Here is a 14,484-nt window from a genome sequence, read left to right on the forward strand (position 1 = left end):
TCAACAGAGCCACTGGGAGCTACTGCTACAACAAGGCTAAAAACAGAGATCAGATTATTTTTTTCCGAACAATGTTTTCATGTGGCGGCTTCAGGACACTTGGGTCAGTACAGACGAGCAGTATGGAGGTATCTGGATGTTTCATGGTGTGTGTTTTGGACAATTCAAAAGTGAGCTCAATCCGCCGCCATTATATGAAAATCCATTGCCAGCCGGACCCCCCCTGGAACTCCAATGCGTTTTTGATAAAGCTGAACGTTCTCCAAACCCTTCTTTGGCATGACAGTGAGTAGAAAATTGGTGAATTATTGATTTTGGGTGAAGTATCCATTTAAATGCAAAGTCAAACTCTCTGTGGTGACAGAAGCCTTTGTCAGTTGGATGGCTTTTACCTTTTAATCAGCATTTTTTAAGCAACATTTTCAGCTGTTTGCTTCTGTCTGATATTGTAATGAATTATCCATTAACTCGTGTCTTAATCAAACCAAATAAAGAGGCATCTGGTATTTTACACACTCTCACACACACACACATGATGTTACAGAGTGAGCAGTAAAGCCACATGAATGTTTTTCTTTTCTCCATAAAATCATGAAACACTTGGCTCTTCCCATCCCGTTTGTGCAGACAAATGTCTGTCGCTACTTTGGGCGTAAAAGCTGCCAAAATTGAAGGAGTTGGCAAATTAAACTGAGAGGCAACTATCAGCGCCTCAAGAACACAATTTTAGGCATTGGCCTACATCTGTTTCACATTGACTCGCACACTAATGAAAACGGTGGCATCTTCAACTACTGAATACAGACAAGAGATATTTTGTGAATAATGCAGTTATTCAAACTGATGGAAATGAAGCTGGTTCCTATCTTATTAAAACACACTGCATTTCTCATGCTGAGAGGAACTAGAGTCCACTTTCGCAGCAAAGTTGATCAACTTATTGCATTTTCTTATCTTTTTTTTATTATTTGATTATATATTAATCCCAGTAAAAGGTCAGTCTATTGCATTTTCTCTCATAAAATGGAATGCATATGCCTTCATCAAAAACTTAGCATTTGATGGCATATTAATAATAAAAAAAACATCTTAGTGTGCGAGCCTCATGCCCTCTTCTTCCATAGTATATTTCTGCTTCATTGTCATTGGGCTGCAACAAACATCGGCCTTGCAAGCCCGATTACAACCATGACGATTCATTACAGTAATATGTTTCCTTTCCATGATTTTGCTCCCTCACCTCTGCGTGCTACTGGTCTGCAGCCTCGCCTTCTCCTGTCTACCTTTCATATGTGAACAGGTGTTATTAGGTGCTTGATTATAGACAACAGCAGTCAAGTCGGAAACCATCTGTTTCACAGCTTGCTGGTGGTCCGTTTAACCCGGCTGTCTTCTCTTAGAGCTTGACTCCCCGAACAGAGCTTTGCTTAAAGGGGACGTTTGCACTGAACATGTCTGAAACTCAGGCAGGTTTACCATGTCATGACATGGTAGATTTTTTACTTAAGAATGAATATATTTATCCTTTGGCTCATGTGGGCTACTCTTTACAAGAATAATGGATTATGCTTCTCTACATGGCACCTTTAGAGCAGTGTTCAAGCAACATAACTGTGTTTGCTCCTTTAAGGGCTTTCACACTGACAGCCTGACAAGGTACTCTATGTGCAAGTACACAGAGCACCAGGTAGAATAGCATGCACCGTGATTCACTTCCATGTGCCGTACAGTTCAGCCTCAAAGGAGCAAAGTGCTGTGCGATATTTGAAAGTCAGATAAGTCTTCAGATTGTGCGTTTAATATTCTCTACTTAAGATTTCCCAGCAACACGCTGCAATAACGGAGCTCTTGATTTGTCGCGCCTATTTGACAGTGGCCTTGTGACACATTGGCTTGCACACCAAGCTCTGGGAAAAGACGGCAAAGCTCTTTTCACTGTGAAGAAGCTTCAACAGCGCTGCGAATAATTTGAAAGTTTAAACGGACTTTTGTTGCGATGAAAAACCTCCATCAGTGTTAAACAGAAGTAAGGCTCCTGCTGCAGAAAAAAAGGTGTAATTGCTTTCTTTCATTTAAAGAAATGAGAAAATTTTTAGTTTGACTGCCGCTCCCTCCGTCTTCACACATATTAATGACCTTCAGTCTTAGTCGGTAATTTGTTACAGTGCACACACAACATAAGGCAGCCTTCACACACTGACTCCACAGAAGAGAAAGCAGGCTCCCTTTCAATGAGACCGATGCTTCCTGTTGCCGATGGCTCATATACATGTGTGAAACTGTCCCTGCAGGTAGCATGGAAAATTACTGACTAATTATTTAGAGATGTACAATCATGCCTAAAAGAACACACAGCCATAGTGAAAGCAGAACCTCTATGTGAGAAAATCCCACTCTAACTTTGTTAATACAAACTTATTCAATAGCTCATCGCAAGCTTCACTCCATAAATATATTGATGAGTTAATACTAGGGATGTCACGATTACAGATTTTCTTGGTACGATTATTGTCAGAGAAATAATCATGGTATTATGATCATCACGATTATTATGCATCAATAAATTTCACAACACTATGAATATGTAAAATCAAATAGAGTCAAAATATAATTACATTATTAATCTCTTAATATAGGACCAGTTATTAATCCCCCGGGATTGAAATATTAATATTTGAAATATAATAATATAGTATATATAATATTTGAGTCATTAATTGTCATCTATACCAAAAGTTTAAGTTTATTTTAATACAAAATAAAAATGACACGCTATCATATAACCAATTTAGTGTTAGTTTAGATAAATGGACCAGTATCTGTCGTTTACAGTACCTTTACTTTGCCGCACATCTGCAGATACGGTTCCAACATAATCTTTTTTGGAAAGTGATGGTATTTAGGAATCTTTACGATCAATTAATTGTGGCGTTTAATACCACGATTAATTGTGAAAACAAGTAATCGTGACATCCCTAGTTAATACCTTTTTTTTCTTTTATCGCTTGTTTTGACATCACCTTGAGATGTCAAAAGGCTTGAGATTCTAATTCTAACAAATGCATTACTTTTTAAGAATATGAGTTAATCCCTGAAAGATGGGTTGAAGGCACAATATGTAATGTGCTGCTGTTATGGGTCTCTCAATCAGAACAACAACTATGGGGGATCACTGGAGTTCCTTTCCTTTCCAAGAAGCCAAATTGTCTGCGGAAGCTTTCTCCTCTCCAGGACAAACAAGCCTGGTATTCTGGTAAAAACTGTGAGTGAGGCAGTTCCACGTTAAAAATCATTATCTCTCTGATGGTTGCTGTCATGTTTCAGATTTTGTTGTTTACCTGTTCCTCTGTAGTATCATGGTCATACTAATGCAGCCTCTCTTCTTTGTCTGAAAGCGCCAGTTTTTCCCTTTTATCTGGTTGAAAAAGTCCACCGCAGGCTGCTTTGTGCATTATTACCCTGTGTGCCGTTGTGCATTTATGTGCAGTATGATCATCCAGCATCCCAGGCTTGACTGAAAGAGAACACCCTTGAAGCAAATGACCATACTGTTTGTTTTCCACTAGCTTTTTTTGTGTGTACAGTATTTTTCTCAGTACAGTTTGTGAAAGCAGTCCAATTCATCGGCTGATTCTCAAGTTACAGATAACCAGCGCTTTACAGCGGCACACGAATGCACCACAGACAGAGAGGAGCAGCCTTGGTGCTCTATATGTTCCTTTCTTTCCTAATGAAGACACATGGAATAATGTTTACATCCGGTTCCAAACCCGTATGGACTGCACTGAAAATAAATCTGTTTCACTACTAGGAATTGAAAAAGAAAAAAACTCCCATCTCCCTGGTATAGTATACAGTACATACTATCGCCTGGAAATTAATGAGATTACTGTTCAGTTTTTGAATTGGATCTGGCATCATTTCATTGTGGCTAAGTGTGTCACCTCCTGAATAAATTTGGATCAGTTAGGGGATGAATTAATGATCTCTTTGTCAGAATAGCATTCAAGACTGACCATACGACGCCAGATAAGTGTCTGAATGGAGCCTGCAATGGTTGCTACACACTCTTTAGCTGAGCACTTTGTGAATGAAATTGAATAATCCCAGCGGCAATTGCGGCTGAGCCATTTTGGAGGCACTATAATGAAAGGCAGCGTCTTTGCTGAATAGTTATAATGTTTTTTACAAATATTGTGATATTTCCTGTTTTTAATTGTTTCAGTTGAGTTGAGCCAGTGGGATTGGGGTAGACTTGTGTTTTTTTATTAGTGTGGCAATGTTCTCCCAGGGTCTGCAAGGTCTTTTGTTCTTCACATTGAGTCAGCACTGAGAGCAGGAATAGCCTATTGTGCTATTGGTTCTGAACTTCTCAGTTTTGCCCACATGAATCAAACGATTCTGTCATACAGATGGAGTGATTGAAATTGGATAAAAGACTCAGACTTCCAATGTGTTATACAGAAGAGATCGCTTTCTTTCTTCATCTCGGCGAGATCCACTTCCCTCCTCTGACCTCATAAAATAAGCTACAGTACATTTCTTCACAGCACATTCGTCTTTGTTCAGCATTCTGGGAGCTGCTTAGTAATCCTTTTTGTTTGAACAGTTCTATACATGTGCTCATGTGCAAATGGGACAAAAAAACAGTGAAATAGTCTAGTGAATAATACATTCCATGAAATCTATTGGAAAAAAAGAATTGCAATTTTTATTTGTATTCATGTACAGTATGAACTACAATCTCAGGTATCAATAATTGAACATCATCCTCAGAGAAATTAGTTGGACTCCTTACAAGCACAGTCTCTTGTTTTTTTTGTTTTTTTTTCTTGTTTTTGTTTTGCATTTTTGTATTTTTTTAACAATTGAAGCACATGTAAAATTATGATCTGAAGATTTTTTTTTTTGCATTATGTTTTTGAAAATATTTTTTTTTCTTTTTTTTTGTAGAAATGTAACCATTTGATGAGTATTCTCTCCAAAAATGAGAGAGAATATTCCCACATACAGTAACCCTCCCCATACATAGACAGTTGGCAGAATAACACACAAGATTTTGATCACCTTGGCTTAGGGTTTTGCACAAAAATCAAGCTCACTCTGCTGGTATTTCAAGTCCAACATTCTGCACGTCAGTCGTAATTTCACTCTGGCATTCACATATATCTCCACGTAAAGCCATCCTGCCTAAGTAAATACCAATACAGAGATATTCCATTCACCCCAAAGAACTCACAAGCCGCATTTCCAAATATATATATTAATATATATGAAAAATCTCCATCCTTTTTTTTTTTTTCACTGTAGCCAGCATCAACAATGAATCATTAAGCCACCAAAAGCATTGAAAAGGAATTGAGCATTGAAAAAGAAAACAGTGGAAAGGGAAAGAATGGTTCACTCATTGACTGTAGTATTGTTGTTGTTCATAACACTGAATGAAAGGCTGATGCAGAATGAGCTACTGTTTTAGCTCTTCCTGCTCCACTCACAGCTTCATCCATCTCTGCTTCGACAGAGGTGCCCAGTTGTTAAATGTAAATTCTGCCATCTTTGTTCACCACCACCTCTATTGTCGAGAGATAATAAGTAATTTCAGAGAATGAGGTGTCTGATTTTGAGAGTGAGTGTTACATTGTGTAAGTGTAATCTGTGGTCGTTATCTGCACACAATTCAATAAGGCCAGAAGAACTGTCGGACAGTGAAATTTTTCACATCATACAATGATTCATTTCATTTCTATCATTAAAACTAGGCAATGCTCTGCAAAAGGGGCCATCATGTGCGGGTCATATCCCATCTAAGCCATCTGTAAATATACATTTCATTATGCCACTTTTGTCAGTAATTAGTCGCATTTGTGGAATCACTGGGGGGGGTGTGCGTAAAATAAATCTGCTTAAAATATGCTTGTTGCACAGACACCCAAGCGAAAGACATACCTACTTCTTACTTTCTGCACAAGGTCACTGTTTCCCTGGCAACAGTCTGATGGCTAGTTTTGCCTCCTTATTCCTTATCTATTTTTCACTCCTCTCCCTTCATATCTGCAATATCTCTGTTTGAAGACCCCTCATGACTGTGGTGCGGCTGGCCCCCCCCTCCTCCACACCCACTGTTCTTCACTTTTTTATCCCTACCTCCCCTTTCCTTAAGTCTCGGTCTTTGAAAGACTAAATGAAAAAGCAAAGCGTAAACAGACTACAGGAGAGACAATGTTTTGATGGTTTATAAATGATGCAACATCAAAGTGTGTGTGTTTTTTCTCTGACAAAAATGAGACTGAGCAGGGGTCGCTTCAATATCAAAGGCCTCTACCCCCTGTCAGATGTTGGGCACAGGGAGAGTGGAAAAGTCTCATGCTGTTTTGTTATCAGCTTTCCTCTGTTAGTCTGCAAATGAACTGCTGATACAGATTAATGAGCTATAACCCATCTCCCCTTATTTTGTTGCAGGTTTCTAGCTGCTTCACTGACTATGTTAGCCCCTTCTGTGTTAGTCTGACAGGGTCACACTACATTACAAAACAGCCTCATTTGCCTCTTTATCTGTACTAACAGATGGACTATCAGCGCCCAAGCTCGTGTGACCCTGGGGTGATGGCAAGGTAACGCGACACTGAGTGGACGTAGATCATTACTGGGTTAACAGGAAGGCTACAGACCGCAGCCTTATGCTCCCCTTCATTTTCCCAAGCAATATTCTGCCGTCGTACGGCACATGCCGGCGGATAAAGCGAGACAAATGAGACATGGCGAGGGGTGAGGAACGTGCCTGAGCTAAGTGACAGAGAGACAATCAAAGAAGCAAGAGGACATGGAGAGAGGGAGAGTGGGGGAGAAAGCAAAATGAGGGTAGACAGGGAAGATGGAGAATTCAGAGGTGGAACAAGAGAGGAGGACAAGAAAGAAGGGAAGAAGAAGTGTAAAGAAGGTAGTGGAAGTAAGAACTCAATCTTAATTAAAGTGAATGATGTATATCTGTTGTTTTGGAGCCACAGGGGAAATGCACATTTAACTAATTTCATTGCTTTGCTCCTCAGGCATGCTGGTTTCACTGTGATATCATCCAGGGCTGTGCCATTTAAAGACCTCATTTTGCGTTGAGTGACATCTAGAATATGATGGCAATGAAAATATAAACCTATTTAATGTTGTGTCTCATAAACCTCTGGGAAAATGGACAAGGGTTACTTAACAAGTAGCAAATAACTGCTTCTAAATAGTGCATCAATGTCCTTCTAAAAAATATATTATTATTAGGTAAAATCAAAGTGCTAATTTAATAATTAATGGCACTGCATTAAATTTCTGTAGTAATGGCCAATTTCTAACGTGGGTTTCACATGAGATGCATTTGATTCCATATTCACTTTTTAGTAAACCATTCTTTCCCTTGTGCATTATTACAGAGAGAGAGAGAGAGAGAGAGAAATAAAATGAGCTAAAAAGCTATCACAAATTGTTTTTCTTCATTTAGCCACTAGACATACTTTTAATAAATAATCTTTGTTTTTGTAAAGACACTTGTTAAAGTATCATATGTCGTCCCTTTGCCAAATGTTGATTGATCGCTGTTGTCGACATCAACTCTGTCAAGTAAATGTCATTTTGTTTTCTTTTATTTTTATGTTTTGGTCCATTGTACTCCAAGTATGAAACTTCTGATACTGAATATTAAGTCAAATTCAAGATCAGATTTGGGTCTCTTGTACATTGTCTTTTGAGCAGGCTTGAATCAGTAAAGGTTCCTGTGTGGCTGAGCTGTGTATGGTACTGAGCATAGGAGGGTGGTGGTAAGTGCTCTTGTAGGTGTTGTAGTGGTTGTAGTGCTCCAGAGGGGGCAGCGATAGGTGTCTCTCCATGGCAGCGACACCCGCAAGGTCTTCTTCAACAGTAATGACCTCCATAGAAGAGGCAGGGCCATCGGGATCCTGCTGGTTTTGCTGTTTCCTCATCTTGTAGAAAATAACCAGCAGAACAGCAGCCATAAGCGTGATGGCCACAAAGCAGCCAATGATAATCTTGGTAGTTTTCATCACTTCTTCCAGGCCATTGAGCGCTCCCTCTCCATCTAGATCAAGAACTGGAATGGTGTAAGTCCGCTCTGTGGTCCTCGTTGAAACAGGAGTACCTTTTGTTGTTGAAGATGACACCCAGCCAAATGGGGGAAGGGGTGTTTGGCTATCTTCCCCCGGGGTCTCAATGGTCTCCACGGTGACTGTGGTAAAATAGGTCACCCCGCTGTTCTCCACAGAAGTGACATTAAGCACAGCAGAGGCCGAAATGTTGCCTGCTGTGTTGCTAACCATACAGGTGTAAGTCCCAGTGTCCTGCATTGTGACACTGGTAAAATTCAGTGTCCCATCATTGAGCACAGACAAACGCACCTTATAAGCTCCATGTGTTACCAACGAGCCATTTGGTGTAAGCCAGCTGATTGATGTCAATGAGCTTGTGCGACATTTAAGCTCCGCACCCATGCCTTCTGTCACATTCAAGTCACTGGGTGGCTCCACAATAACAGGGACATCACACTGGAAGTAGCTGTGGTCCAGTTCGCCAATGTAGCGACCTTTAAAAACTGAAGGAGTATGGCAACGGGCGCAGCAGCTGGTATTGGCAGGTACCGTTTCCTTTAGCCACCAGCTGAGCCACAAGATATCACAGTTGCAGTTCCAAGGGTTGTGATGAAGGTGGACCCGCTCCAAGCGATGCAGTGGTGTGAAGAGGTCATGTGGTAGAAAGGTAAGGTTGTTGTGAGCCAAGTTGAGCTCCACTAGGGACTGAAGGTCATCAAAGGAATTCCTCTCGATAGTTTGGATCTGGGCATGCATCATCCACAGCTTCTGGAGGTTAGCTAATCCTGTAAAAGAGCTGGGCTTGACAACAGTGAGTTGGTTTCCTGACATTTCTAGCTCTTCAAGTCTGACCAAAGGTAAGATGTTGGGTATCTCCTTAAGGTTGCACATTCCCAGGTTCAGGTAGCGCAAGTTGCTCAAGTCCTTGAAGGCTCCGTCAGAAATGTAGGACAGACGTTTGAGCTCACCTAGATCCAGCCTTCGAAGCGACGGAACCCGGTTGAAGGCATAAGATGGTATACTTTCGATAGGGTTGTTGCGTAGCCACAGTTCCTTTAGCTTGGACAAGTACTCAAATGCTCCATTTGGGATTGTCGTGAGCCGATTATCAAAGAGCTCCAAAGTGTTGAGACTGGCCAGCCCATTGAAGGCGCCGATTTCAATGCTGCGGATGTGGTTCTTGCTCAGCTGCAGGATCTCCAGATGGCGCAGATGTTTAAAACTGTCCACCTTGATGACCTGGATGAGGTTGTCCTGGAGATTCAGGTAACGAGTGTTGGTGGAAATGCCATCTGGGACATCCCGTAGGCTGCGGCGCGTGCATATGACTTTGCTGAACTGGTTGCTGCACGAACAGACGGAAGGACAGGTTTGAGCACGGACCAGCCCAGCCACCACCAGGATCTGAAGGGCCAAAAGAAGCACAAAGAGGGGGTTGGACAGCGCCCCCTTCAGCCTACGACCTCTCATTGTCTGGCGCTGGAGGGAGGAGATCATTTTGTTCAGCATTCATAGTTCATCTGCTGTGTGTGTTCTCTGCAACAAGAAGAAAACAAAAGAATAATATTTAGTAACCACATAAAGTAGAAGGGAGTACATTGTCGATGTTGTTGTAATTATCATTGGCTCAATACAAGATCTTCTCTAGTGCTGCATTGATTAGTTGGCAGAGAATGGACTGACAACAAAAACATTTGCTTTTTTCAGTTTCACAAATGTGAACAGTTGTTGCTTTTGCATGTTTTATATGATTGCAAAATTAATATCTTTGGGATTTGGACTGTTGGTCAGATGAAACGCAGTATTTGAAGATGTAACTTGGATCTCAATCAACAGATTAATTGATAGCGAAAATAATCATTACTTGTAGCCCTAATCTATTTATACAGCACAATGTGCATAGAATGACAAATGAACAAGAGCAAGATGAATTAAAAGCTTCAATTAATTGTCAACATTGCCCATCTGTGGATATAACAAGCTTTTTGTTAGCTCCCTAACCCTGGATTGCCCCAGATTTGCAGACTTCACAGACGCTGATATATCTACACAGGAGACCAAAAATGAAAAATGAGAACTTAGCATTGCATCTCCCAGCTGAGCAGGACCTGTGAATTTCCTGTAAGCCCATTTACTCATTGAAGTCCTAAGCCTGCAATTATTTAATGCCGAAGCCTTAGTTATGACATTTTTAAAAGAAATAGTACAATCTGTTTCTATCACTGTGACAAGATGTTTTTAGGACAAGACAAGTCACTGACACCAAAGCATCACACCCAGTGACTGAATTTTTGCATTGTTACAAATAGTGTATTTGCCACCATATTAGTAAATAGAGGAATTCCATCTCTACTTTCTTGACAATGTGCTAATGAAAAACACAGCAATATATTAACACATATTCAGTGATAAAACACGTTTATGGCTTTTTATAAACCTAAACTGTACTTTACCCTTACTTTGCCTGTGTATTGCCTTCATTTCCTCTAGTTTATGAGACAGTGTTTCTCAATGATACTTGATTAATTTTACTTTTTTATTCAAAGCATATGCAGTGCTGTTTACTTTTCATTACAATCCACTTTATTGTCACATCAAAATCCCTGACAAACGCTGTGAATCAAAATTGTGAAGAGGTCTGATAATGTCCTTGTATAATGATAGCAGAATGTATTATCTCCCAACTCAAATGACTAACAAGAAACTTGTTACTCTTAGATTAGATTAGATTAAATTAGATTACATTAGACCATTCAGCCAGAGTGCCTGGGAATATGCCCGAGTGTGCTTGAGACCAAAATAGACCAAGACATTCATAGACAGCCAGTACAGCCTGAACAGCCTGAACATCCCACTGCCACAAAGCAGTGGTGATGTGCTACCACCCCCTATTAACATCTGCCTACAAAGATGCTAACCTACACATAAATCAATAGGTACCAAACGTTACTTATGGTGTAAAGGTATAAAATGTGGCTGCATTGTGTCAAGCTGTACTATTAAGTGATGCAGACACCATTCTTCAGTGCAGTTAATGCCGTTGCCAAAAGCAAAGCACTCTTGCCTGGTGCAAAAAAAAAACATTAACCTTCCCTACTGGCTCCTTTGGTTTATGTATTCTCCCTGACTCTTCTCAGCTCTTCCAAGTCAAGTTATCTGTTAATCATCTCTTTCCAGTCAGCCCACAAGCGAGGAGGCATGAGTTTATTGTGACAGGTGTTTTCTAAGATGTAAAAATTGTTAACTGTGGTGGAAATGTTCTCCGGTGAGGATGAATGGCTGACTTAATCAGCACAAATGAGTTCTAATGTGGCTTGGTTTTTGCACCAGCCGGGCTGCCACACCAGACACGGTGCAGAGAGAGGCCGCGGCGCGACGAGCCTCCGCCGGGGGAATCAGATCGAATGAGGCCTCCCGCTGGCACGAGCTCATTTAATCTGGCTGGAATTACAACAACCATGTGCTGCCACTTTAGAGAAGAAAATGTCAGACAAGACAAACTCATGAGCTGTCAACAAAACCCTCATATTTGTGCCCCCACTTCAATAGTTAAGGAAGAATAGTGGACTCATGTTGATCTACCACTCAGGATAATTGTATCCTTGGCTACATGCCTTCTTCATAAAACATTTTATCAGCACAGAATGCCTCATTACATAAAGCGATGCCATGTACATTGCACCAGAAAAGAAAAAAAAAAATCTTCAAACATCCTTCTTCCCTTTGTCGTTGCAACACTGCGTGGATTAATTTCATCTAGGCACGCTCAACATGTATTTAGAGCCACTGAAAGCAGTAGCTGCTTACATCTAAAATCCTGCCAGCAACATAAAAACACACCCACCCTTACTTTTTCTGCTTCTGCACCAGCAGCTACTGGCATTATGTCTGACACCACTGTGATTTGCCAAATTCATTTGTTATAATGAGTTTGTTGGAAAAGCGGTAGGGTAACATATGTCTCAATCAGGTTGCACATAGCAAAGGAGACTATCATATAAAACAGAGTATTTGAGAGCATCAGGGTGCTTAAGTGACAATGTCAGGCGATTAGAGTCTGTCGCTGTCGTGCACTGCGAGCCACATCCTACTCTAACAAGCAGAATGTGTTAGCCTGGACATTCCCACCCTCCAGGGAGGCAGGCTTGGCTGTTTACGATGCAAAGACCTAAATAACCGAGTGTTTACCAATCAAAAAATAAAATCACACCTCATGTCCAAAAAAAGCCTCTGATCATGTTGTTGTGGTGTAATTATGACAACACACGTTAAAAACAGCTCGACACAAGTCAACGTGAGGATATAATGCATGAAATGTTGTCAGCTTTTTTTGGTCATAGTACTAAAGGGGTTATTCTAACCAAATGTCCAAAAAAAGTAAACATCCCAGTTTACACTTGAATTGCCAAATGGAAATTAGAAAGAGAGAGAGAGAAAAAGTCACCAGGAAGCGTTGTAATCTCATGTGTAGAACAAGGTTCTAATATTGATATCATTCCAGTTAACACCTGCTGTCATTAACACTCTGCTGCTTAATATGCCCTCGGGAATCACAAATCCTTTTCACCTCCTACATCTACAAAACACACTTTTTTTCGTATCCCTCCATGAAATCTATTAATATAATATTAATGAGAATCAAGTCCCTGGAAAGAAAAAAACAAAAACATGTGAAATTTATGGCAAAAAAAAGAGAGATTCAAATCAAAGGCCGAGTCACATCCTGTATGCAATTACCACAGCCACTTGCAGCTGATTTAGTGAGCGCGAGTGGGTTAAATATGAAGTGATGTGAAATCTGGCAAGTCTCACATCATGATAGAGAAAGCAGCCCGTGGCTGAAGGCTGTCTGATGAGCTGAATGTCATCTCGCTAATTCATTCAACGCATTGCTGATTCACTGCATTTGCATACGTTTGTTGCATGTCTCGTTTTAACCTCGTTTGTGCTGATGTTGTAACCTCACAGGCCATCTGCGTCTTACAAGCCCCGCGTACAGTGTGGCTGGGAGATACAGATGGATAACAGGTTTTTTTGTGTCAGTGTCAAATCTCGAGTAGTGATAAATATATTAGCATATATACTGTGTGAAAGAAGTCAGGCGACCTAACAAACAGCACAGTGCAGGACAGTAAATGATGAGTTTGGGGGGGGGGGGAAGAGCATGTGCAAGCGAGTCCATCTCCCAGTACCACTGTATTTATGGCACTCTGTTCAAAGCCTATTTATTCCTTCTCTAGATGTAAATATATATGACCCCTGGTGACTGTGTTTTCTGGGGAAAACACTACGAAGTTGGAACAAACATTACTCAAACAACAGTGGAATTGTTGGTGCCAGACAATGCTATTTATAGAACCAAAATTGTTATTATTATTTTATCTCTTTTGGAATTTCCTGAGGATACATAAATGTACAGCTATGTATATTAAATATTTGATTATTTCTAGCCCCATTCTTTACTTGGAGACAAATAACATGGGTCTGAAACAATTAGTCAAATGATTTTCTGTCTAAGGGACATTCAGTTAATCACCAGTCAAATTATTTTGCCAATTGATTTATCATGTTGGTCATTTTTTAAAAGGTAAAATATGCCAAGGACTCTGTTTTTAGCCTCTTAAACGTCACATACACTAATGATGACTATTGATTCAAGTGAAGTGGAACAGCAGCATTGCTGTAACCTTGTGGTGCAAAATCCTGCACCCGTGTGCAGCCTTGTTTCAGTGTGGTGCCTAGTTATTAACACACACTATTAGTCTCCATTTATGTAAATAACACTAATTACTACTAATTATTCAGTTTGTTAAGTTGCTGATTTGATTTCACGACTTTGTCATGAAAATCCCTTTGTTTGTGTCGCCTCATGTTGTCTCGTTTAAAATCCAACACTGGAATCTTCCTCTTTGCTGCAGTGCGAGCACGTGTTTGCATGCTGCCTGTGCATGAGCCTTGCACTGGGGGCCTTCATAACTGGCGGCCACCACTGCTGCTGTCTCAGTCTGACATGCAGACGGAGAGTGCTTCGCTCTCCAGCTCTGCTCCACCTGAGAAAATAAAAGGCGATCCCCCTCCCCCACCCTGGCTTCAATACTCAGAGTGCTGGTGTTAGGGAAATAAATCTAGCAGGCTGTTGGGCGCTGCTGACTTATCAGCCAAACTCTATTCTTTTAACAGGAACAGGAATGATGGCCCTTTCGTTGACCCGATGAGTCTCACAGCAGCAAAAATGAAGTGTATTTTCTTGAACATTTCTCATTCTCTTGAGACGGTGTTATCTAACAATTTTTTTTTTTTTTTTTTTACTAGTATCACCGGCTTGCTCGCTGCTGCCCATTTTAAACTCCTCAGATTGCTTCGAGTACAGACCTGCAGCAGTCGTATGCATTCTAGTGCT

General features: G+C 40.6%; 1 protein-coding gene across 1 annotated transcript in view; it reads right to left on the bottom strand.

Moving 5' to 3' along the window:
* Positions 1–4,688: 4,688 nt before the first annotated feature.
* LOC146990349 (leucine-rich repeat-containing protein 4C-like) overlaps positions 4,689–14,484 on the bottom strand; it is a 43,046-nt gene continuing 33,250 nt past the window's right edge. Inside the window, exon 2 of the mRNA XM_085772305.1 lies at positions 4,689–9,620. Within this exon, the coding sequence (XP_085628431.1) occupies positions 7,698–9,593 (1,896 nt within the window). The 5' untranslated portion in view covers positions 9,594–9,620 and the 3' untranslated portion in view covers positions 4,689–7,697. The remainder of the gene's footprint in view (positions 9,621–14,484) is intronic.

This window comes from Trachurus japonicus, chromosome 3 (genome assembly GCF_045865225.1).
Source record: "Trachurus japonicus isolate A0001 chromosome 3, Traja_1.0".
Classification (NCBI taxonomy): Eukaryota; Metazoa; Chordata; class Actinopteri; order Carangiformes; family Carangidae; genus Trachurus; species Trachurus japonicus.